This window comes from Melanostigma gelatinosum (assembly GCF_949748355.1).
Source record: "Melanostigma gelatinosum genome assembly, chromosome: 13".
Taxonomy (NCBI): Eukaryota; Metazoa; Chordata; class Actinopteri; order Perciformes; family Zoarcidae; genus Melanostigma; species Melanostigma gelatinosum.
In genome coordinates, this window is record NC_136646.1 from 18,662,470 (window position 1) to 18,689,246 (window position 26,777).

The 26,777-nt window shown below is 44.2% G+C and overlaps 1 protein-coding gene across 3 annotated transcripts in view; it reads left to right on the plus strand.

The window, feature by feature from the left end:
* Positions 1–13,898: 13,898 nt before the first annotated feature.
* tnrc6c1 (trinucleotide repeat containing adaptor 6C1) overlaps positions 13,899–26,777 on the plus strand; it is a 35,858-nt gene continuing 22,979 nt past the window's right edge. For 2 of the 3 annotated variants that reach the window (XM_079281714.1, XM_079281715.1), the window contains exons 1-3: positions 13,899–14,001; positions 21,390–21,494; positions 22,075–22,096. In XM_079281714.1, the coding sequence (XP_079137840.1) occupies positions 21,432–21,494; positions 22,075–22,096 (85 nt within the window). In that variant the 5' untranslated portion in view covers positions 13,899–14,001; positions 21,390–21,431. Of the gene's footprint in view, positions 14,002–21,389; positions 21,495–22,074; positions 22,097–26,777 lie in introns of those variants that run through there. The other variant, XM_079281716.1, reaches the window with a different exon arrangement.

The following is a 26,777-nucleotide window of genomic DNA, read 5'->3' on the forward strand; positions in this document are numbered from 1 at the left end:
AGTGGGCTCGCGAGTTTGTCCTATTTGATTGCTGGATGGACTCCTCTTTTGTGTTGGCTTTGCGCTCCATCGCTGCTGTGCGTGTGTGTGTGTGTGTGTGTGTGTCTTGACTGCAGAACCAATCTGGAGTTGGCCGTCTTAACAAGCGCACACACACACACACACACACACACACTGATCGTGCGGTGAGGAGAACAGGTGGGCTCACTGTGTGTGTCTATCACTCCCTGTGGAGTTAATGTTTGATCAGATTGAGAAAGAGAGAGAGAGAGATGAAGTAACTCACCGTGATTACTTCCTGTCGTCGGGCAGATTCCTCGGTCAATATCAGGTTCCAGAGCTGCGACTGCTGGGTGTTTTCCACGCGTTTCACAGCTCACTGGGGGAATTCTACGGCCCACACGATGACATTTCACCCAGCTAACACAATAAACCATCAAACATTTGTTACCTGCCGGAGCTCCGATAAATGTCTTGAAATAATCCACCATTGTGTTTTATGTGGGTTGCCAGGGAAACGGCTCTATTTAGCATGCGGTCTCCGTCGTGGTGCCAAACGAAATGGCAATTAACTCGCTGCTCGCCCAGGCCTCGGTGCATTAGGGGTTAAGAGCACAGAGGCTCATGGCAGGACTGATTGGAGGCTGAGTTGTACGGCATATGCTCTGTAAACCGATACGGGGGGGGGGGTTCTCATACTAAACTTGATTGCTGTGACTCTGTGTCACTCATCTGAAGTCTGTTTTTTTTATGATGTCCAGGAATATGAATGTGTTCACATCTACACTGCACGGAAGGATCATCTGTTCACTTGGAAGTTTAGGATCGGGTGAAAGTGTTTTTGCTTTTGGCCAATAGTGTTTTGGTTCTTTGTTCTCTGAAGTACTATATATTTATAGTAGTTTAGTATACATTTTACATACAGTATAACACTGTGTAAAATAATCCATGAGACACCCCTTAAATTCAATAAACAGGTTTTTCCTGCCTCTCGAACAGAAGCGGCGTGATATCAATCTAAAGCTGTCTGAGGAACTCTTATTCATGAGAGAGAGCTGAGTTAATAGAAAACACCTCAGCCTTCCAGTCATCACAAAAACTAAGATTATGCTTCTGTTCATTTGCAGCGCTGCACAACCATGTGTGTGTGTGTGTGTGTGTGTGTGTGTGTGTGTGTGTGTGTGTGTGTGTGTCCTTGTCCAAATGTTCTTTCTCCCTCCCTCCCTCCTCTTGCCCTTTAACACACACACACACACACAGACACGCATGTGTGCTAACCCCTGTTGCAATGAAATTAAAATTGTAATGGTTATTGATCTGAGGTTTATAAATAACAGCCTTGTTCATCATCCTCCTCACCCCTCCCTACTTTTTCACACACTAATAATAAAAGTACTCTCTGTAACTGCACATGCACAACCAGCAACACCCCCCCCCCCCCCCCCCCCCCCCCCCACTACGAAGTGTGCATTTATATTTTGTTTCTTTGCTACACTCTGGTTCACAGGAAACAAAGCCAAGGGCAGACTTAGGCATGGTAGGCAACGTGACCCCCCCCCCCCCCCCCAAAATAGATATTGAATCATGTTACTATTGTAACTCCTTCAATCCTAAAATTACCCCCAAAGCACTGAACGAATACGCTACTTACTGTGTACTTAGATTAGCTGACTGTGGCTTTCTGTTGGAAGTCTTGGATAGTTGTGAAGGTTTGATGTCATGGGGTCGTGTCTGGGCTGGTCTGTCTGAAGTCCTGACCTCTGACCTCTCCAGGGACTCCCAGGGGAGTCTGGGATTGACGAGACAAAAAAAAGTGCCTCGTATTGGCTCATGTACACCTACGTACTGTTTGAATTTTCTCTCTGACAGGAATAGTTTGAGGTGTGGAAAATCTGCTTTTCTGCTTCATTGACGAGAATAAGACAAGAAAATGTATACCGCTCATACATTTGTCCCGTAAATATAAGCCGTGTCCCCTTTGAAATTTGATTTCATAGAAGTATACGGCTATTTGTCCGTAGAATATGTGTGCTTGAACTATTCCTTCAAGCATGATTGTTAATGGATTTTAATTATTGCTTGATAGTGATTTAGGTGCCTGTGTTTTTAGAAGCAGAGCAAGAGTTCCAATAGAGCCATTTGTGAACACATGCAGCGTATTTATTTCCTTGGGATTCTTCTCTCTCTCACACACACACACACACACACACACACACACACACACACACGCATACGCACCATTATTTATCTTTGCCACCGCAGGAGGGGTTGTGATAAGAGAGCATCCTAGTAGGAGATTAAACACACACATCAACGTACTGTTGGAAACTTGTGCTCATTGCCAATTCATGTTCCTGCAACTTAACAGTCGTGTCATCGAATAAAGCTCCCCGAAGCAGATAACAGTGCAATGAATAAAGGCTGCGGAACAAAGAGCGGAGCCGTCTCCCCTCGCCCCTCTCCTCTGTCTCCTCCACTCTTTATCTGTTAATGAAGCACAATCCTCTCAACAGCACATGCACTGGGATTTGTCAAGTTATCGCAGGCTTGCCCGGCTCTGCTGCTCTTTCGTTGTACAGCTTCTCAGTCTGTCTGCCCATATGTCTGAATTCTAAGCGATGTTTTTTTCCCCCACATTCGTTCGTATATTTCTCTCATTCTAAATACTTCTCAGTCTATCTTTTAGTTGTTATTCTGCTGCTCAACTCTTCCCCTCATCCTTCTTTTTAAACACCTTCCTCTCCCTCACTTTGTTTTTCTCTCTGCTGAGGATCAGAGCCGATGGCCAGGAGCCCACCATCAGGTCAAATTAAATGTCTCTGTTTACAAGAATCAGCGAGAGCCCAGTGCACAATATTATCCTCACTGAGTGTTTACACCTCATGAATTTGATTGACGCTGGAACAGTGTCATTTCCAACAGATATTAAAAGATACAAAATTGCGCAATTGTGTTCCCTCTAACAATAGTTTTGACTCGCAATGACAATATTATGAGCATCACAATCTACCTCAGGATTCCCCTCACCCACTGCAATGCAGTATGCTAATGATGCTACGCTAACTGCCACAATAAAAGTAATGATGATTACCGAGGCGGTGGGGGTGGTAACAATAACAAACCCGCTGATGTACAGGGAATTATAAACATCCGCCCTGTCATTTCATAGTTAATTCATATTTTTACGAGGGGTCAGGAAAACTGTCTCTCTGCACTGGACGTGTGTGTGTGTGTGTGTGTGCAAATAGGCCTACTGTATATTGCCTTTTTTAAATATATTGCTTCATGCATGACTTCATCTGTTTATTGCGTGTGCAAAAGCAATTCAATTCAATCAAATTTATTTTATACAGCCCAAAATCAGAAATCAGAAATTCGCGTCAGAGGGCTTTACAATCTGTAAAACATACGACATCCTCTGTCCCAAGACCCTCACATCGGTACAAGAAAATGTTTACACTTTACATGGTAAAAACAGAAACAACAGAAGTAATTACAATAACAACAAAATAGATGACATAGCGGTAAGGAACAACACGAAAAAGAAAAACATACATAACTGACTTTACAGGTTAAAAGCAGATTTAAATAGATGAGTTTTGAATGCAGATTTGAAAGTGGTGAGTGACGGAGAATGTCTGAGGTGTTGGGGGTGATTATATATTTTAAGAATGATAATGATAATAAAAGCAGGAGTGGTAATAGTAATAGAACTGTGACTCATAATAATGACAGTAGCAGTGGGTGTCAGCAGGGCCGTGGCAGGAGGCAGCGCCATGGTCCAGATGTACCAGGATCCATGGAAACCTGTGAGACGGGAAAGCACAGAGACTCCGGGGAAGAAGCAAAGTTAGTAATGTGCATTAATAAGACATGAATTCATACAGAGGAGCGAGAGGAGAGGAGCGCAGTGTATCTTAGGAAGTCCCCCGGCAGTCTAGACCTATAGCAGCATATCTAGGGGCTGGACTAAGGCAACCCTGAGCCAGCCCTAACTAAGCGCTATCAGAGAGGAAAGTCTTAAGCCTCATCTTAAATGAGGTGAGTGTGTCTGCCCCCTGGACTGAAGCTGGTTCCACAGAGCACATGATCTCTGTGTGTTGGCTCACCAGCTGACAAACAGGAAATGGAAGTGTGAACATTTCCTGTGACTAGAAGTGAGGAATATAAAATGACTGGGAATATGTTTGTGGGCCAACATCTGAACAGAGATTGTATGTGTTGTTGCTGGGCAGCATACGACTCACCTGCAGGTGGCAGTGTATCTCACTGTGTGCGCGTGTGTGTGTGTGTGTACATGTGACACTCTTGCAGTGTAACTGCATCTGCGATTGGGCAGTTACGCGTGCATGCACTGTGTGTGTGTGTCTGTCTGTGTGTGCGTGTGTTTATGCGCGTGAGTGATGATGGCATATGTCTGATCATTTATGCAGCACTGACCGCGTCATGTTGAATGTTAGGAGAGTCCCGGGAGGGAGGCGCGCATGACAGCCACCGAGGGGGCTGTCCAATTGACTGATTTGTGTCTGGACGCACACACACACACCCACACACACAAGCTAGGCCTATACACACTGTCACCTCACACGCCACGCTGAATGTGTCTCTCTCATTCAACACTCAGCACCTGATCGCCGCCGCGTAACAGAGAGAAACGCGGGACAGTGACGCACTAGTAGAGACATCTATCCATTTAAATGGACAGGTGTCCTCTCCCTGCCTCGACGCCCAGCCAGATAGCCCACACTCTGCCTATATCTACATAACTACAGGAATTTACATTTCCCATCTGGCACGTGTATCTTCCTCCCGTTATTTCTATGGCAACCATTAGTGGGGGCCTTTAGCTGAGTGAGTTAGTTGGGCCAAGGCGTCTAGCCGGCTGCCTGCTACTAAAAGCTCTCAGGAGAGCACAGGGGACTTTCTCACTGCCCTTTAATAAGGTACAGTAAATAGTCAGACACTGTTTAGGCTTGTAATTATGATCCAGGATGCCTCTACCTTACTGTGGTTCATTTATTTTCGTTTACATTTAAGTAAAAGTGCAAATCTATGAATATCTCTAAGCCTATTTCAAAGACATGGTCAAGCTCAGTAATCAATTTGCTCATATCTCTGGGTCCTCCAGGTAATAATAACTTTTCTTTAACAGGATGAAGCAGTCCGGATGACACATTGAGTGCATTTATAATTTTCTTTCTGAGCCAGATTTGCTTTTGTGTGTACATATCAGTCTTTTCTTCTCTATCCGCTCACATTTTGCTCATTCCGCCCCCATATTCTCCCTCATACGTGATCCTCATTACTGTCTCTGTCACATTGCATCTGTCTCCTCATTCGCTCTCTTCAATTCCCGTCTTGTTTCATCTCTCTGTCACGGTCTCACCCCATCTTTCTCACCTTCATTGAAAAAAAAATTTAAAAAAAGGGTGTGAGTTTAGAAGGTCTGTCCCACCAGCTCCGGTTGTAGTGCAGCAATTAGCAGTTTGAGAGCTTGCCAAGAAAACAGCAGAACTAATACGCACACATACAAAACACACACACACACACACACGGTGCCCTCAGACTCCAGACATTAAAGGCATTTGTATGTGAGAGAGGGGAGGACAGCAGAGGAAGAGGTGAGATTCTTGGTGATGCATTAACAGGAAAACACTCTGGGTTCTTGAGATGGAATAATATCTTTTTGTCGGTGGCAGAGGGCGGGGATAATGGAAGACTAAACGACACTCGTCCCCTTTGCTCATATAGACCAGGCTTGTCGTGTTGTGAAAAACATGTTGTAAGGCACTAAACACATAAAGGCCCATGGCAGAAATAATTGCAAATATAGATGTTTGTTTATTGTGCACAGAGGCAGGCATCACAACATCTCACATGATGGGCATCTCTGCATTGAACACACAGACAAACAAGCACTGGCATGCACACCACAGCCTGCACCGCCAGACAAACACCTCCTCACCTTTTCCTTGTAAGTCTGGTACTTTCCAGCACTCATCTGACCTTACTGACAAACACGGCGGGGGGCCGTATGCTGTGTACAAAACAACCAGGATGCAGAAGTCTATCTCAACCTCATTTGACAGATGAACAAAGAAAAGCAGCGCTTTAATATAAAGGCTTGTATGATAAACAACATTGTATCACTTTCATACATCAAATGCAGATATTCGACCTGCTGGGCTGCTGCCAGAGTTCTTAAAAGGCTCTTTTAATTTTGCCGATTTGGAGCATTTTGTACTTTCCTGAATGGATCTTTAGTGGTTTTTAAAGGTGTCCCATCATGAACCACGATTGTTTAGCTTTTCCCTGCAACAAAACGCTGCAGCAGCTGATTTCACTGATTCATTTCCCCCGAGGGGAAATGAGCTGGCGTAGCTGTAATGTCATAGCACGAGCCAAACAGGCCATTTGTTTTGTGCAGTTAGGGTAAGGGTAAGAGAGGTAAGGTGGAGAAAAGAATGGCGAGGACGTGAGGAGAGAGAGAGAGATGATCAGAGGGGGCTTCACACAGGGGAAATGGGAAATCCTTGCAGAGCTGATGAAAGAATGGAGACGTTAACACGCTTTCTAACTCTCCCGCTGCTGATAACATCACAGACACAAGGACAGATTTGCTCTTCAAACGGAATCAAGACCCCTCCCTTTGACCATGTGTGGCTGTGTTATCTTCTGTCACTGCGTGTGTTGTTTCGATCCCGCTGCTGCACCACATGGGGTGGTCTCAGGGGACGATAAGTGGATCACAGTCGGTGTGATTTAGAGGCCTGCTGACCAGAGTTAGCGATATCCTCAGGCTGCACTTCAACTTGCAGCAGATGCGTCTGTACACACAAGCTGTTGCATGCCAGAAATGATGTCTGGGGTCTCTTGGTGGTTCAATGTTGTCATGTTTACAGTTACTGCTCGGCATTATGTTGGACAATGATTATGTCAATCACGGGAGACGAGTGAACGATGAAAAGATAATCGTGATATCCTGATTGACAGCTCCACACAGTGACAGCAAGGGAATCATGAGTGAGCACGCGTGAGAGGAGGGAATAGCAGGATGAATGAGCAATAAACTTTAGCCACAAGCGTCTTTAGTGACGGAACTTTTGCTGCAGGTTCGTTTGTTATTCAGAAATCATTTTTACTCTCACCTTTCATTTCATTTATTACCAATTCGGTAGATTCCCAAAGCATTGTTTTGTTCAATCCTATTATTCATTATTTCCAAGCTCCCTTTTTAAATACTTCTCTCTTCCAGCCCAGTGATTTCCAACCGGGCGGCACTTCTGCAGTTGCCAGGGGGTATATGGAAAGTTTATACTAGCTCTTGAAATAAAACATAAATAGAAATTATAAGCTAAAAGCAATAAAGAGTTGAATAGCGTTAGATAGCTTAAGTGCTGCCACTCTGAGTGAAAGTTGTACGAAAGCAAACTTGACTCCGCTGACCTAAACATCAGCTCAGTTGTATGAATTAACAAACATCTGGCAGGGCTGTGGGGGTATATCATATAAAGAAAGGTTTGAAAGTACACCGTTTGACACCTTTCTGTGTCTACGTGTTCCAGTGTGTCCCTGAAGCTCTCACTCTTGATCTTGATCAAAGGCAAAACGAGTTTGTAAAAAAAAACACTCGACAAAGGTTTGATGGGGATGAATAAGTTGGCGTAGCCTCAACAGACTCCATGTTCATCTTGGTGTTGTGCTGTATTGGCTTTTTTTTCTTTGGTCCGGCTTTGACTCAGACAAGTCTACAGCTGTGCGTGAATACTGTACGCAAGCATGTAGACGCATCATTTCACACAAAGAAATGTGTTATGACTCGAGGTAGTATTATTAAACACATACAATGATGTCAGTCTTATCTACTCTATGAATATATTGCCCATATCAGCAAATCAGACCTCATGAAATCGTTAAATGTCTTACCCAGCCTCCCCGTAACATGCTTTGTATCTATTTCATCTGTTTAATCCGTCGCAGACTGACTTGTCTTGCATCTTAACCCATTTCATTTCGAGCCGCTCTATTACGAGTCTCTCTCTCTCTCTCTCTCTCTCTCGCTCTCGCTCTCGCTCTCTCTCTCTCTGGGGAGACGGCCGAGGGCATTATGTGCTGCTATGAATGATTCATCGCCCTCTGTGGTGTGTATGTGCCTGGACTAGAAAACAAGAAGGGGAAGAGAGGGCGTGGTAGATGGCTGCAGGAAGGGGAGATGAGATGACGGGAGACAGACCATAGCCAGAGAGGTGGAGGACACGAACAAGACATTATGAGGTTTGGGGTAAAACAACATAAATACAATTTTTGAGTAATCTTCCCGTGTCTGTGCACCAGTGTGCATGCAATGACCATCACGTCATCTCATTAACATTGTGTTTATGTTGGTTAACGCTCCCATTAAGGGTCCACAGTCCTCATGGTGCTAATTGTAATTCATCATCCTTGTAAAATCACATCTTATTGTCCCAATAATCTAAATACATCCCCGGCTTGTTTACGTCGTTGTTTCACCTACTTTATTCCTCCCTCCTTTCATACAGCTTTCACCAATAATGGAAACAATTCTTTCCCATGCACTCTGAACCTCTCATAAATCCATAACCCAGCCAGCAGAAAACCCTCAGCGCTCTCCTCCAGATGGCGAGACCCTTGAAACAACGTGTTCTTTCCTTATCTAATTTCCCACGACCTGGAGTAGACTATCCGCCGGATGATTATTAAGACCTGCTGAATAATTAAGTGGACAATAACGCTAATTCATGAATAATATATCTGTTTATGATGGCGAGACATGGACGGTGGTTGGCTGCGGCGCTGACAGGAAGATTGATGCTGTGGCCTAGATAAGATCTCTCCAGCGAGGGGATGCTGTTGACTGCGACACTGCCCATATTCATTAGGCCACTGTCATTGGCTTCTGAGCGTAATCACATACTTATGTATAATTTACAGGCACATCCCAAGGCAGAGGTGGCGTACGTGATGGAACGGAACAAATGGGCCTTTTTGGCATGAGGCATATGCAGTTTAGCTTTTTACAGTCCTACAGTATGTTCCCATAGGAGACTGATCGATGACTCACTTATTATTTGTCGCTGAGTGTGTGTAGTGAAGCATGCAGTATTAGTCCCTTTTGTATCCAGAGAAGTTGGTTAAAAAGCTCCTTCTGATTGGAATAAGTTACCTTTAAATATCAGTTCTCTGTCATCCTTTTACTTCTTTAGAAATGTTTTAAATAGACTGCCAATGTTTTCAGTAATGCATCACTTGTTCTTTTTCTATTTGGAGGTAAACAAGACGATACATCTCAGAGTTCATCCCGAAATATAATACGTTTCCAACATGTGTCCGTGCAGTATGTTTTGCAGGCACATGTATGCCAGCACTTAAGTATAGTCTGTCACATAGGCAGATGGTGGACTTGACAGTAATGTAAGCAGGGTGCTATGTACTGTATGTGTCATGATGCAGGTGTAATAAAGGCTTTAAACATTGTGCAGGAGTGTGTGGGGGGCGTTGCATCAGACACTTGTGCGTGTGTGTGTGTACAGACTGCGTACTAAAGCTTCAACGTCAATCAAGCAGCCCACCGCACCCTGATCTAGTCCAGCCCAGCACTGCAGAGCCTGCAGCACCCCAGCCAATGCGATTACATTTGCGACTCGAGCTGTGGCTAAGCGATGGTGAATTATTGCCCGAGCAGTTACCTTGCTGTAGCTGCCGAGGAAATGAAGCAGCCAGGCTGCATCTGCCCCACTACTGCTGACCAGGAGGTCACTCGCAGGAAGGAGACATTCATCACTCTGACACTTGGATGCTGTGGGGAGAAGAGGATGGTGTGTGTGTGTGTGTGTGGGGAGACTATTACAGTATTATTCCCCTCAACACGTCTGTGCTACCAATAGTATTAAATCTGTAGCTAAGCAGTGTATACGTCATCATTCCCTTACTGTATTGATCTACTCATCTTACATCGATGCTGTATTCTGTGTGGTGCTGTTGTTCATTGCAATTATCTTAAGATACGATGGTTTTACAAACACCTGCCCATTCTTTGTGTCTGGTGGAAGTCCGGTCTTCCCTCTCTGTGCGGTCTCTCTCCTGCTTTCTCTGCATATAATGGCGGCTGGCAGACAAATATCGACCAGAGCCATTGTTGGCCCAAGTGTCTATTTGCTCACAAGAAAAGACTCGTTATGTTACAACAGATTGATATCTTTCCCCCCCCCCCCAAGGACTTTAATCTCATCTCAAATGAAAATAGAAACAAATAGCTGCTGGTGGGGTGACGCTTTTAGCGCTGTAGCACGCTCACGCTACCCCCCCACCCCCAAAAAACAGCAGCGTGGCCTTGGCAGGTGCGCTCTTTGCTGACTTTGAAGGATGACAAACTGACAAGTTTTCATAGCCTACTGTGTCATCTCTTCCTCCCAAATGTCTCCTCTCTGTGGGAGGGGGTGTGCTTCGTATTTGTGTGCTTCTGTCTGTGTTTGTGCTTTGAAGATGTAATGTTGGTCATCGGAGGAAAGGGAGGGGGAAAAGCTCTTGAAGCTGTGACACAGAGAATTAGAAAGAGACGGAACATACAAATACAGCATTGAGAAGGCAAATTAATATTTGCCGAAGCTTAATTGTTCTATTGAATCATTTGAATCGAAGGCACACAAATGTATTATGCATACCATAAATCTGATTAGCACTGAGCCATGCTCTGCAAATGCAACAAGGTCCGTATGTAGACCCGCACAGCTCACGTCTGATTAGAGAGCACCACCGCTTATTTCTCTTTCTATTACCGTGCAATCTATGAAGTGAAGTACGGTGATTTATTCCTCAAACTTAATTGCACAGTTGTTTCTTATTCAGGACTCAAACATCAGCGTTAAAATGACGCTGAAAGAGAGAAAATTGTGTTTTTTGTCTGAACAGGGTTTGGTGGACGACTGCTCATGTTTGTTTTTGTTGATGATTTATTATGAATGAAATACATATGAAATATAGTTTCCCTTTTTCTGTGAAATTGATATATTTTGAATACTTGTAATGTCTGGCGATTCAACATAGAGGATTATCACTTTCCATATATTCTCCATTTGCCAACATCTACCATTTCTCTTCTTGTTCTGAAAAATAAACCGATAGGTCACTCTATGCACTTACACACTATGGGGAGCAAATGCTGTGCCAATGTATGGGTAGAAGTAATTCATTAGATTATGAGTATGAATAAGGCTAACCTGTTTCTCAACACATTTGAGATGAACAAAATACGATGCCAAATTCAGTAAATACTGGGTTTTAGCACTGAAACACTGCAAAGATGCTGCAAAGTCCGAGAAAGTGGTCCAGCATCGCATCAGACTTCATGGACTCCCTCCAGGTTGCAGAAGAGTGACGCTGATAGAAGCAATGTGATAATTGACTCACTCTAATGGACAGGCATATTGACAGTGACATATTATATGTGCTTATTAAAAAACGAATACAATTATAATCTATAACGCCAGCGGTGGATATTTTGGTGTTAAGAAATGATATGCCATGCCCGCAGTGGTCACAGTCCATTTCACTTTAACAACCACACGACCAGCGTAAGTAGAATCTGTTTTCAATGTAGCGCGGCAACAACATACTGTAGAGACGACATCAATGTAATGAATAGTGAAATCACACGAGCTCAATGTACAGACAACATATTAATTACAGCATTAGTTCCTAAAATAACCTTGACCAAGTCACAAAATAGCAATCTGATGCATTTTAGCTAAAGAAACACGATATAGAAGATGGTATCACCCAGAATGTGGTCACTGTGGAAACATCACACACACAAAACATTCAAAGTTCAAAATTGATTCAGGTGATCTATCTACTGCCGTGACACTCTGAAGATTCATCGCCGCGGTGTGTGATTAGTGCCTCCCCTCCCCTCCGCTCCACACACTTCTCCCCTTGCACTCCATCATCTCGTAGACTGAAGTATTGTGTTTTGCCACCGTCGGAGTAATGCATATGCAGATGGTTGTGTAATTGCGAGCGCACGGTGGGCATCACCCTGCTTTGTGATCAGATTCATGATCATTTCTTGTGGGTGTTCACCATTTGATGTTTTTCAGAATCATTTCCCTATCAGGTGCCACTGGCGTCTCATGGAGTGGACTTGCGTGTCTGCTGATGAGGATATCTACTCCGCTCCAGATCTGGCTCAGTGAGTGGTGACATATTGGCCCGGGACGCACTCCAATCCTATTTGTCTCTCCTCAGTTCGATGCTGGAGATGAAGTTTCCACTGAGCCATGCGCGGAAGGAATTTCTCTCTCTGAAGTGACTTAAGGAGAGTGACTGGTTACACCACCTGTATACTGTAAATATGTTGATGCATCAGTCAATGCTTAAGCTGTTGGTTGTATTTTTATTATTCTTTATCATATTATTTTTACACTGTTATTACACTATGAAGGAATAGAAACTATATATAAAGAGGATGGATCCAAGAACACTTTCAGGCCATTAAACACTGGTAGGACCTGGACTCCTCTCCACCACCACGTCTTCCTCGTATGTCACAGGGATTTCCTCCATTCAGCCCCACATTACAGAGATTTAAATACAGGTTGGGTGCCTACTCCAAACTGTCTCTAAGCCATGAGTGGTACTGTTGACATGTCCAAGGTGACTACGGGCCTGCTGGCTGGGACAACCACCAGCCAACCGTGGCCCTAAAATGATTCAGTGAGTGAGGAAAATAGTCTGAACATCGTTACAGAGGCCTTTGTTACCATTAACAAATTACTGCGTTTTATGTAACTGGTAATTATAGAGCTCTGTCACATAATTGTTGTGGAGTCAAAAGGTCAATATTTCCCTCTGAAATGTAGTGAAGTACAAGTTGAAGAAATACTCAGTACCTCAGAATTGTACTTGAGTAAATGCACATCATTACTTTCCACCACTGCTTTGGTATCACCCTAGCACATATATGTCATATACAGAAATAAAAGTGAAACCACCTCAGCAGCACAGTGTGGACTAAATAGTAACTGTGCCCTCTATTGGTGTAAAAACGTAGCACGGCTGCACAAACTGCAGAATGAAACGCTGTTGGATTTATCCCCATAGGACAACAGACGTTTCACACGCAGTCGGTGGACTGATATACTTGCTAACTTTCTTCTTCAGCTATATATATATATATATATATATATATATGTATATATATATGTATATATATATGTATATATACATATATATATATATATATATATACATATATATATATATATATATGTATATATACATATATATATGTATATATATATATATATATGTATATATATATATATGTATATATATATATGTATATGTATATATATATATGTATATATATATATATGTATATATATATATGTATGTATATATATATGTATATATATGTATATATATATATATGTATATGTATATATATGTATATGTATATATATATATGTATATATATATATATATATGTATATATATATGTATGTATATATATATGTATATATATGTATATATATATATATATGTATATGTATATATATATGTATATGTATATATGTATATATATATGTATATGTATATATATATATATATATATATGTATATGTATATATATATATGTATATGTATATATATATATATGTATATATATATATATGTATATGTATTTATATCGTAAGGAAGGGGGAGGTTTGGGGTGCACGAGGCCACACAGCCGCGAGCTGGAGAGAAACAGGAGTGATGGAGGGGCTGCAGTTGTCGTGGAAACGCCGTGAGTGGGTGGAGCGTTGGGGAAGTGGGACCAGTTTGTTTTGTTATTGAAGGTCACGTGGCGCGGTGAAGCTCCTCCCCCCCTCTCGTCGTTACCACCAATTCAACCGTCTCGAAGCTGCTGCTCTCCGGTCAGTTACTACAAAATGGCTGCAGAGGCTCCGCCGCCAACGAAAACCTCCTGAACGCTTCATGGTAGGATTTATTCACCCCTCGCCTTTTTCTTTTTTTTTTTTTTCTTTTTTTTTTTTTTTTGCACGACAGATTTACACCTTCATCGCTTCTTTCGCTTTCGGAAATGTGCGTGATTTTGAAGTTAAAATGTGGCAGCTGGAGAGGGAATGCAAATATGTTGCGCTCAGCCCACTTTGACATCAATGTTTTCTTTCGCTGCGAGTGCTCTTTAGCGCAGTTGTCGGGTCCTGATGCATCGGCTACTGACCGTAGCACGGATTTCGTAGGTTTCTAACCCGGGACTAGTTGCACCTTAACCTGCATACTGGCCTGCAGCTCCTTTGCGATTCAAGGGCACCCTGTGTTGTTGCTCGGTCGAGTTGCCGTGTTTGTGGTCGCTCGGGCAGACATCGGTTGCCGTTGCACTGGTGTGTCGGAGTGGAGTTGACGTGGAAATCGCTGCAGCTCATTCTCACACAACATGCTCTGCAGAGCGAGCTGGATCTGACATGCAATCAGCTGACAGGCAGTGAACGCATCAGCAAGCTGAGTTTACTTACTGTACACATGTCCACGTATGGCTCGCCTTTCCAGTCGTGTTTACCAAAGAATGTGTGTTTCCCATGCATCCTGTTTTTCCTCCACTTATTGAACAACAACAAAGGTTGGATGGGCTGCTTTTTAACATGCAGAAAATAGAAAAGCTGAGACTAGAGAGCTGTTTTTAGCTGTGCCTTTTCATTGCCTTGTCACAACCTTGAGTGCTGTTTGCAGAACTGCTTCAAATTTTAAAGATTTTATTGGAAATCAAACAAGCCAGTCCACAGTTGTAAGCATTGAAGAGTCATGTCACACCTTTTGAGATAATGTTGCATCTAAAGATCGCTTCCTGTGTATTCCCTTCACCATAGAGAGGAACACATCACTGCCCGCCTCCTGCTGCAGCTCCTGCAGTGGCACACACACTCCTAAAGGAGAAAGCCAGTGTGCACAGAGACCGGGAATGCCAGCGGCACCCTGATGCATGTAGAGGTTCAGGCTGACGTAAGCTTTGAGGCCCGCTGGTTTTACTAATGTGTTTAGAGTCCTTCATTTGGGTCTGCGCCTGGCAAGGCATGAAGAGATGGTGGCGGTTAAAGGGGGTGTGTGGGGGCGGGGGGGTCTTTTTTCTTTCCCTGCCGGGTCAGGGGCCCCCAGTCAGCACCCAAGCCTCTGAAAGAGGCCGTGTGTATTCACAAAGAGGCGCCAAAGGGGGGCTTGATAACAAAAACAGGCCACTAAATACGGTGATGACGATAAGGCTTAAGGTCACAGCCTCACTTTCGGCTCAAAACTCGATGGCTTGTTTGTTGTTGTTGTTTTTTTTGGCCGAGGGGCGTTTTGCCAGGTTGTGTCGTTTGGTTTTGGCGTCATGTGATCGGATGCTCAGCTGGAGGCCTCGGTGGAAACGATGAGCTTGCATTCTGAGTACATGTTTATAGAAAAGTTAGTTTGAATGCTGGACAGATAGTTGCTTTATTTTTGTACTGATTACTTCTGTAAGGCTGTTGGCTGTGCACTTTTATCAGTTTTAATTCAAATTCTCTGCAATGGGGTGTCAGACACTTGGAAGTATGTTTTATTCTACTTTAAATGCATTTTCCTAATCGTCCTTTACAGAAATAAATACCTGCAGCTCAGCAGTTATGGGAGATCTCCATTCATTCAGGCTATTACACAGATTCTTGATTTCTTTTCAGTTCATGAAGTCAAATGCGGAAACTGAGGAAAGCTGAGTGATTTGGAGTTCAAAAAGACATTTGTTGGGCACGTCCTTTGATCTCCTGGACCAATAAATAGTCTGGTGGAAGAGTTCCCATTACTTCTGGAGCAGACGACTGACATTGGGACTGGGGGGCGGTCCTTTTGGAGTGTGTCCATACAAGTTATTTTAGGGGCCCGTTCAGAGTGCCAGGATAGCAGCGCAAGTTTCTCTGTTCCTCGTCGTTAGCTCAGGTCAAGAAAGCATTAACATGACCCCACTGAGAATAGCTTCAAGTACTTTAGAGAGCGCAATCCTCTTTGCAGAGCACAGGGACTTTGTTAGTGCGCACCAAGCCGTCACGTGATTTCAAAGGTGTATAGGTGACTAATTTGGCCTTTTTGTTTTGGCGGTGCATTTGTGGTTGTATGCATTTGAAGCTTGTCTTGCCTTGAAGTGTGAGAGCAGAGCGAGCTGCACACATTGTGCCATAGCTGTGGCGGCGGCTGCTGCTGCTGCTGCTGCGGTTGCTAGCGAGCGTCCTCCCGAGGGCTCTTGTTTGGCTCGCAGCGAAGGCATTCCTGGCTCTGTGCCCAGCGACTGCCGTCTAGCACCCCTTCCCCCATCTCTCACACATGCACACAGAGCAGCCCCAGCAATCGCATCCCCTCTCATCTTCATCGCTTCCGATGAAGGGCCCCAGCTCGGCATTTACACGTCCACAAGTCCACCTTGCACACACGTCGACTCTCCCTCCTCTCCTGCTTCATTTTCTACAAATTCAACACTTGCTGATATTCGGCTGTCCTTGGTGTCTCCCCAGTCAGACTGTGTGTGTTTTTTGTTTTCCCCTTTGTCAGCAGAGTGAGTGTCTGTCTGGTTTTCAGAGGGACACCGAGCTCTAATCCTGTTGTTCTGACAGGAGGGTGTAATTCCACAACAGAGCTGAGCTCATTGACCTACCTCCTTCACATCCACACGAGCTGAGCTTCCCCGCTACAAATGGCTGCTCCTGATGTGGCTCGGCACACTAATACCAGTAGACCTGTAATGAAGACGGCAGTGATTTTATTGATTTAAAAAACTGACTTTATGTTGTCAATATTATGCTATTATCTACATTTAATTAAAGGGTTCCTTGGAATAGGTTTTTATTTTGAAAATCATTACAATTAATGTCGAAGGGGAGTCTTTATCTTTTTAAATACTGGTTGAATTAAAATGATGTCTCATGCCTATTCACATAGAAGTGCCCGTATATTTCCAGAGATGCTGCAGCATCCTAAAGGGCAGGAGGGTACCATTACTGCATCTCACCATCAGCCAGCACATCTGTCCGATCCAGGCAGATGTTTGGAAATGACATGGCAACTCTCATTGCTCTGGGACCCGGTGTTTCTTAAACCGAAATCAGTTTTGACGCGTTGCTCGGCCCTCGCGCTCCTCATTCAGGTCGGAGGCCGACAGCATCTCGCATTAACCGGAGCATCTCTCTTCTCCTCTGATCCGACATGACACAAGCCCCACTGATGCCTTTGAAAGGAGCAGCAGCCGCTATATTTAGCACGGCAGCTGCACCGGCAAGGTTCCATATCCAGCCTCTTGAGGGTAAAAATAAGTGTCTATGATGCTGCAGATAAGGTGAATGGACGGAGGCGGTTTGTTTTTTGTGCCCGAAAGCATTCTCCCAACAACTCGATCTAACGCTCGCAATCTGAACGACAGTCCAGTGATAAAGAGGCTCTATTTATCACGCGGCCTCCGTTTTGAACCAACAGGCCTGGACTGCTGCAGGTTTGGCTGAATTCACTTTTCAGCTGTAAACATTGAAGGCATGTGTGCGCCAGGACGGTCCGGAGGCCCAGCGTGCGAGGGAGGGTTGGTCTGAGAATATCGCTGATGGGTTTCAGTTGATACTGGCTCTAATTTTAAAATACATTAAAAACTGGGCAAAATCTACAGTTCAAACTGAAATGACAAGTCACAGGTCGTTGTTTGTATGTTTGTTGTTGGTTTTTTAGCATATTTGGACCTGTTGGCACTGATAGCTGACTTTGTTCTTGGACTGAACGCCATCGGCGTACAGTTAATTCAGAACAGCCATGGTTGGTGCTGTTTCACACCAACGGAATTAAATATAAAGTATGTCCATCAAAAATATATTAAAACATGTGTTGCCATAGCTGGGTCGTTTAGAGATTCCAGTTTCGTATTTATTCATGTATTTCTTTCCGCGTGCGATGTGCGTCACTGATCGGCCATTTGAAAAGGTGCTTCATACTGCCGGTGTTACTGAACATCCTCAGAAAGCAGAATGCACTGGTTTCCCTTGATGTAACAATAGCAGTTTTCCGGGTGGATTCCTGACTGTGTAACAGTTTCTCCACGCGTGACTGCGGTGTTAAAGATGAAATTAAAAAGACAAAAGAAACATTGTGGGGGTCTGATCTTCGCGGTGAGGCTCCTTCCTTCCTCTTTGTCACCTGTTCGCTGGCCTCTCAGTCTGAGAGCGGAGGTGACTGACTGAGGCGGTGGCAGCAGCAGCTGCTGCACACTTTGCAAGATCAGATTGTAAAAACTAGAGTTCACTGTCCGCAGTACAGGAATACCGCACATTACTGTACACCTTCTGTCCTGTTGGAAGGAATGCACATCACACAAGTGTGCTTCAAGAGACGACGATCACTCACAGGGTCTAATGACTCACATATTTACATGGAGGAAAGTGCACCGACACGTTACTTTCACATTTAAACCAATAACAGCCCTTTGTATTCTATCCTCTGAGCTCAACCTTTTGTATCATTCATAGTCACATTTAGAGGCATTTAGGTTGCATCCTACTTGACTTCTTTAAACAGTAGGGGGGCTTTCTGCTTTCTTACTTTCCTATTTTCTTCATTAAAGTGAAGAAAATGTTTTTTGCCATCCTAACATATTGAATGACTGCACACGACTCTAAAGAAAACAACGTTTCAGCTAGGGCTGGGCGATATGGCCTAAAAAAAAAATCTCCGATTTTTTTACAAAAAATCCGATTCACGATTTAAATCGATTTTTTCACCCCAAAATTTTTGCAGATGACAGAAGCTGTTGAAAACAATTTTTTATTTTATTTTGTGATGATTTTCCCTCGTAGGTTGATAAAAATAAAGTGCAAACAAAACCTGAACATTGTAGAAAGGTGCCTGTAGTATACAAAAAGTATTTGGTCACTCTTTTGTTTCCCTGAATCATTTAAATATAAAATTAAATTAAACATAACATTAAATGGCATTAAATAGTAGCCTTCCATTGTAAACAACTGTGCAAATGTAACTTTTTACAGTAAGCTTTTCTAACTGAATACACTGATACAAACACAGCATGAAATAAAATGTATGCGACCCTTTAACATTCACATTTTCAAAAGTGCAACATCTGATCTAACATCAACATAACATATTTTGCACAGTAAATAAGTGCATGTAAACAAAATCAAGTGCATTCACAACATAACCAACAGTATTAAACAGTAGTGCATGTTTTTTCTAAATATTTTTTGCCAGGAAGACAAGCCTTATCTACTACCTCTGGCTTCAGGCATGCACGGTGGCATGTAACAATGCCCCCCCACACACTGAAAAGCCTCTCAGAGGGGGCACTTGTAGCTGGCACAGAGAGGTATTTCTTTGCTAAAGTACTTAGCCTTGGAAAGTTAAGTTGGTGACGCTTCCACCAGTCAAGTGGATCGGTGTCTGGGTCAACCTGCTGGACCACAGGTCAGTTGTTGCGGAGTAGAATGACATCCCCTCCAGCTCCGCAGAGATCCTTTGGCGTGTACTATTGTACAGCCGAGGCAAGGCAACGTCAGAAAAATGTTTACGGCTTGGTAGCACGTATCTGGGGTCCAAAGCTTTGAGAAGGTGAATAAACCCCGGCTTTTCCACGGTGTATATGGGCACCATATCTTTTGCGATATACATCGCGACTGCATCCGTGATGGCTTTCCACCGGGCACTCTTCTTCTCATGCGGAGTACAGTTGGTGAATGTCTCCAAAATGCTGGGTTGTTGTTGTGAGGTGGCGGCGGCGTCGCTTGTGCTCCCGCGGTCCTGCTCCCTCCTCAGGGCAACAACACTTCTCCCACTCGGCAGCATGCCTCTGTTTGAGGTGCTGCATTAAATTTGTTGTGCTGCTTGATTTTGTAGCAATAGCTTTTAGACAGACCTTACATCGTGGTGCTGTTTGTTCTGTGTCAGATGACACGAACCCGAACCATTTCCAGACCACCGAAGACACATTCTTCCCTCTCTTAAGAACGAGAGCTTCACTGCTGGCCGCCATTGTTTTCGTTTGTAAACAATGCGCGCGCACTCTACTACGGGAACCCAACGGGGGGGAGGGGTGGGGGCGATTTTCTCGATTTTCAATAAAACACATCGCCTTAAAGCACACATTCGAATTAATCGATTAAATCGATTTATCGCCCAGCCCTAGTTTCAGCATAAGCTCGCTAAATGTAAGCATAGTTCAGTTCTCTCACCGCTGTGGTTGGTGGTTTCTAACGTTTCTCTTTCTTGGTTGAACTTCTTACGTTTGCCTTTTGAGGTCGAGAAAAAAACATTCAGGAAGAGGAAAAGCATAATAGTTGTTTTGTTGTTTTGGGGGGGGATATTCAAAGTCCTCTCTTGAACCCTCGCTCTCGTGACATGCTCCAAGCCCTGACCCAATAATTGCTCAATTATAAGCTCAGATTTGTGCTCGACAGTGTCTGATGCTTGTCCGAGTTCATCTTTCTTCTGGTATTTCTGTCTGTCATTCTGTCTGTCATTCTGTCTGCCTGTCTGCCTGTCTGCCTGTCTGTCTGTCTGTCTGTCTGCCTGTCTGTCTGTCTGTCTGTCTGTCTGCACCCGACTGCTCACCGGGGCCTCTGGGAGCGCTTGTTGCCAGGCAATGCCACACACCGCTGCCGCCTGCAGCAGCATAGGCACGGCAGCAGAAAAGGCTGATGGTTTTAATTTCACATGTAAGGCTTGTTCCACTTCCCTCAGTCCTTAAAAAAACCCGGCTTCCAGCTTTTATTTACTTGTTTTTCCGCGTGGAGGATTAGGATGGATACAGCTCTCAGCTGGGTGCACTTGCACATGGAACTATGAGGCATCGTCAGGTGGTTCTCAGATAGCGTGTCTCTGTATTGAACACTGTTCCTCTCAGGATTGGGTATAAATGACGTAGGATGGACTATAACCCGGTCGGGTGGGGAGACTTTGTAAAGTCTACGACCCAGCGATCCCGGCATGGGTTGTTTTTCTGTTGGTCTGCCCCAAATATCCCGTTGCCCTCGCTGTTGCTCATGGAACCCCACTATACTAGACCTGCAAGGCCTCCTTAATGGTTTCCAGAGCCAACCCCAAAGACCTCCAAACCAAAACACATGCACAGTTTGCACAGTTCAAAACATCTTAAAATGCAAAGTGCAAAACAAACCCACATTCTTCTTACTCACATGATCTGGTGTGTAACAGCAGCCATTGACGTCGCAGGTTTTACCTTGGAGAGCAACAATACAACTGAACAATGCAGCTAAGAAATAGCAAACCACTTCGTGTTCATGTCCTCAGTTGGCAATTTGGATAAAACCATGTCTCTCTCTCTCTCTCTCTCTCTCTCTCTCTCTGTATTTAAGCTGTGAGAAGAAGCAAAAAAAACACGAGAAGAGAACCATTTGATGGAAGATAAGAAAAAGAAAAAGCAAGAAGAGAAGAAAAAGAAAGAAGCTGCTCAGAAAAAGGTGAGCTTGTGGCCCTCTCATTTGACACACACTCATCTTATAGTTTGAATTGCCCATCGTTTCATCAACATGGTAAAATACTGTTAACCCACCGTTCATGCATGGCCGGCATCCCCCACCAGTGACAAGAAAAGCTACCCGAGACAGTACTTCCACTTCCCTTTTCCTCCGTTAATCTCAGATGACGCCATCGTTACTATTTAAAATGTTAGCTGGTGAAGTCTTCATTGAGCTCAGCAGTTTTTGCTGAAGTTACATCACAGGCATGTTGTCGTGTGCGTTTCCCACAAGAAGCATTAACCAGACCTTTGTGTAGTTGTCGTCTTTGTCTTCAGCCCCTTTAGCATTTCAATAGATGAGCAAGAAGAAGAAAAAAAAACAGTCCCTGAACATTTTGTTCCGATTGCCCCGGCTAGGCGCTCCAGCGCTGTCGTGCAGCTGGAGAGCCGGCCAATGCGACGCAGATGTCGATGGCGCATTAACATAGAGCCACAATGCTCACTTATAAAAGGTGCTTATTGCGTCATACGTTACGAGTTGTCCTTTCCGTGGCTAACGTATTTCTTCCTCTCTTTCTCAGGCCACAGAACAGAGAACCAAAGGTGAGTTGTGGCTTCTTGTGCTGAACTAAAATGCCTCTAATTTAGTTTAATTTCTTTTCATGTAAATATGACTTTGCGTTACAACGTGCTGCAGGTGCAACAGCACAAAGTTTCACAATGCAGGCAAAAACAATATAGGTCTGCCATGAACCTCGCAATGAGTCTGTGATACGATGCTTTCAAACAGTAGGGAGACTCATCGTGTGGGTGTGTTTAAGTTCGTATCCTCCTAATTAGATGAATAACTTTTTATTTCTGTGCCTCAGAGCCTCACATTTTCCGTCTGTTCACTGCTGTGCTATGTGGATGTGAAGCATTACTTTTTATTACAGTAAAACATCTTTTAACTGGAAATATTAGCAGCAGCCAAAATGGAGCCCAGGTGCCCGTACGAGACTAATCGGGAGCAGGGGGATGGTGCAGCTGCTCCTCAGGCCTCCTCGTGGGCTCCTCCAGCATACCTGGGAGGGTAGAGGTGAGGAGGAACCCCAGGAGAGAAGACAACCGAGCGAGAGGAACCACGAAACAAACCGTAAAAAAAGAGGCGACTAAAAGTTGACTTCTGGAGTGAAGATTGTGTTTAGCTTGCAGGTTTTTGCTCTGTGGCAGCTGCAGACCCACTCTTCACTTTGTTTCCCCAAGCCAGTGCTCCTAATGACCAGAGAGAGGCGGGTAGACGGCGTTGGACAGTCAGTCAGCCCAGCAGCACATCTCCTGGACGAGGCGGCAGATGGGACTTAATGTCTAGTCAGGGATAGGCCAGGGTGGGATCTGATTAGAGCTCGTGGCAGCATGGCCTTAATGGCAGCAAGCGGAGGGGGACACCTAATTACACTGCCTTCGTGTTTTACACTGCCTTCGTGTTCAGACTCATGTGTTTGTGTGAGTTGTGGAGGCCAGTTTCTGTTTAGAACAGTAAAAAGGAGTAAGTTCTCCTCCGAGTACATACTCCTGTGAACTCTCTACCGTCGGGGGTGAGTGCCCCGACCTCCCACCGGCTCCCTTTTGGCTGCGTTAGCGTTCTCTTTGTCTCTTATTTACTTTGTGTTGTTGTTTCACAGCATCCACAAATTGACCCATATACTCTTTTCTCCCCCTCTTCAAGCTCGGATGTGATTTGCACAATTAGATTCTTGGCTGCTGCTCAAAAGGCAGAAGTGCCATGACCTCATTTTTACTTCACCCCCTTAAATGTCGAGTTCGACTTTTTTCGCATACTATACATATTTGTGTACTCGGATATGCTCGTGTCCATCGTGACGCTTTGGTTTGTTTCCCGTAGTCCTGCTCTTGAATCAAGAAATTCCTACTTGATGATTATTTATTGGATTTTTACGACTAGTGGATTAAACAGAAGGTGATTATTATTGTTTCACCACAAATAGATTTCAGTCAGAGCTGCAGAAGAGAAGGATCTCTGAAAATCTCAAATCAAAGAATATTTATTAAATATAGTCAAAAATTCCTATTTTGGACTAATGAGTGACTAATCAAGAGGCAGATTGTATCCGCTACTAATGAAGGGTACGCTGGGAACTAATTAGGAGAGCATTGCTGGCGCGTCGTCTGAATAAACAGGCATCCGTACACAGGAGATCTCCAGCAAGGCCCTGAGCACCATAGTAACACTACACCACCGCCTGTCTAGTCTAGCAGAGAGGCCCACTTTGGGACCAGCAGGAGGGGGAAAGGGAGCAGAAAGAAGGTGGGCTGCAAGCAAAAGAAATGGGTTTAAATTGTAGTCGTTACATTTGTGCAAAAGTGTAGGGAGGCTGCTGCTAAAACACGGCGCCGGCGGTCGACTTGAGAGAACTAGAAGAGGGCAGGCGAGAGCAAAAGGAACAGAAGGAGCCATGTGAAACTGTGAGAATGCTCGCTAGTTTCCTGTTTTGCCGGCACAGCTGAGGGGGCCCTTTTGTAGGATACTTCTACTGGCTCACCTCTCACACACCAGTCCCCTTGTAGGACAAACGCCAGCAGCATATAACACACACACACACACACACACACACACACACACACACACACATGTGGTTTTACTCACACAGTCGTACGTCGCTACTCACAAGCACGACGCAGACCGCTCTCTGCCTCACTAACCCTCACGGAGAATGTTGTGAATTTCATGAGCAGACGAAGCACGTTCACCTCCAGATGCAGAGGTAGCTATGAGGGTGCACACGCAACACTTAACCTGGTGCGACGGTGTGAAAGCTGTTGAACTCTGTAGAGGACTAGATAACAGGAGTGAGACCGCCTGAAAAGGAGGATGTCAGTTCGCTTCATAGAGGACTCCGGTGCATTGTGGGTTGAAAGCAAAAACGGTCCAACCACGCGATGTTATGATCGTAGAATTGTGATTTTAGCATAAACAAAGGCTGAACTATCATTGAATCCATTTCCTAGAGATCTGTAGACGTCTTTTGGCTAATTGTAATTGGTATGTGTGTGAAAAGAAGTTGAATCCATAAGCAGCAGGCGCAGTCTCAAAAGATAATCAATTACTTATTGGTGCACTCTTTGTGACACCAGAGCAGGTAAATAAACAGATAAGGCCAAGTCATATGCAGCACGACTTCCTGTCAGTTACCGTGTGTGTGTGTGTGTGTGTTGATTGTGTTTCTGTTCATGCGACGTCTTTTTAAACGGATAGGGCACAACATACATTCACATCGAGCCGCACACTTACACAGCGTAATAAAAGACAGCATTGTTATAAAGTAGTGTCGCGGCAGTAATTTCATAACAGATTAATTTGCCGTTTCACATTTACTTAATTACGCCCAGCGCTTTGTGTTGGAGAGTCATAAATTGCGGTGTGATCCGGGGGTAATTTATACCAGCGTGCCGGTTGTCATCGTCGCCGCCTCTTCTGCATGTCGCATCCCGAGGAGCGCCGCTTTAATGGTGCTGATAAACCACACTTTAAAGAGCAACGCGGGTAACGGCCGGATCTTTGCTGTTGTGGAGTGTTACGCTGTAAATAGTTAATGTGAGCCTGTCTTCATTAAATGTCTTTTCAGAGCACAGCGTTATCTGAAAGGCAACACGGATGATAAAGAGTTGAAGTTAGTCTGGAGCCTCCGAATGATAGATATCCACATATTTAAAAAAAAAAATTCGCTAAACACGGGTCAGAAATTAGTGGGTCAGAAATGTGTGTTTATCTTACTTTAAGTGGTGAATTAAAGGGTGTTATGAGAATTCGTAGGGAGAGAGAGAGAGAATCTGTGGTTATGCAAAAACATGTCCAGGGATACACAATATTTAATCATTTGGGTGTCTTGTATAACAAGGTGACATTTTTGCAGAAGAAAAAAAAGAATGCAGCCCTTTGTCGTTTCTGTATGAAGCCCATGTTGCACTCTCAATCATTTGTCGGTTAAAGTGTTGGCCCAGCGGGTGCTGCACAGGTCAGGAGGACGGGACTGTCCTCTTTCTTTCACACATCACCTCCTCTAAATCATAACAGACAGTGGAATCTGGTCCGCCTGCAGCATTTGGCACAGAAGGCCGGGGACAGGGGAGTGATGAGTCCAGGGAGGCTGTCTGTCTGTCTGTCTTCCACTTGTCTCCTGAGAGCAGCGGGCATACAGGCAACCTTTCCTCTAATCTGTCATGTGACTCTTCTGTTGACTCTTCTGCATGTTGAGGACAGTTCAGGCTAGAAACGCTTATTAAAAGACGAGAGTCGCCGGTGAGAGTAATCCGTGATGACTTCCGATGTGTTCTACCACTCGGGTGTGCAGTTATGTCCAGATATCGAGTTCCCGTTTGATGAATGCTCTGACCTATATCGCCTTGTTTTTCTTTGCCCCGTGCTGTCAGACATCGAGTGCTTTTAAATAGCAGTTTTGTCTGCTGCTGAATGTGATGCAGCGAGGGAAGGATTTCTCTCTTAACTACAGTGTCATATTTATTCACTTCTAATTAAGCCCGTTAATCTCCTCTCATGTGAGGCTCAGTGCTCACATTTTAAAGCCCTCAGGAGGAAAGAGATGGAGAACCCTAAAGACGTGCCTCCCTCGCTCGTGATTCGTTGATACGCTTTCTGCCGCCTCCTCTTCAATAGACATCTGATAAGGATCTAGTAATTTCCTTGTTTCCTTTTCTGCTTCAAGTGTGACACTTTGGTAGTATATATCCTATACATGGATTCACATGAATGAACGGGCTATATTCACCTTTCTACTCAAGAAAAATATGTTTATACATGGGTATTTATTTAGTGTAGGAGCTAAATCTGCATTCGGTAGATTCCTCAAGATTTTATTTCTTTGTCGCACTGTTGATACAGAATTTGTCCAAACGATAGAGCCTGATTGATAGAAGCCCATGAAGCTGCCTGTTAAAATAGAGGCACGCATCCTGATGTTGAGCCCCAGCGACACGGTTTAGAATTTAGATTTTATTCGAGGAACAATATGTTCTCTGGGTCATTTTTAAAAGCTTCATTCAGGCCATAACTCGGCTCATACGGAAAGCTTATAATCACTAACAAACTGAACTTTTTCATGCATATCTGTGTTTACTCGAAGGCGATCCACTTTGATGAATGGAAAGCAGAGTCGGCATGGCGCTATTATTAAACCTCGAGGTAGACGAGCACAGATATTATTGGAATTTGGTACCCGAGCACTTTTGCTCAGGTCCACATTCTTAAGCTGCGCCGGTGTAATTG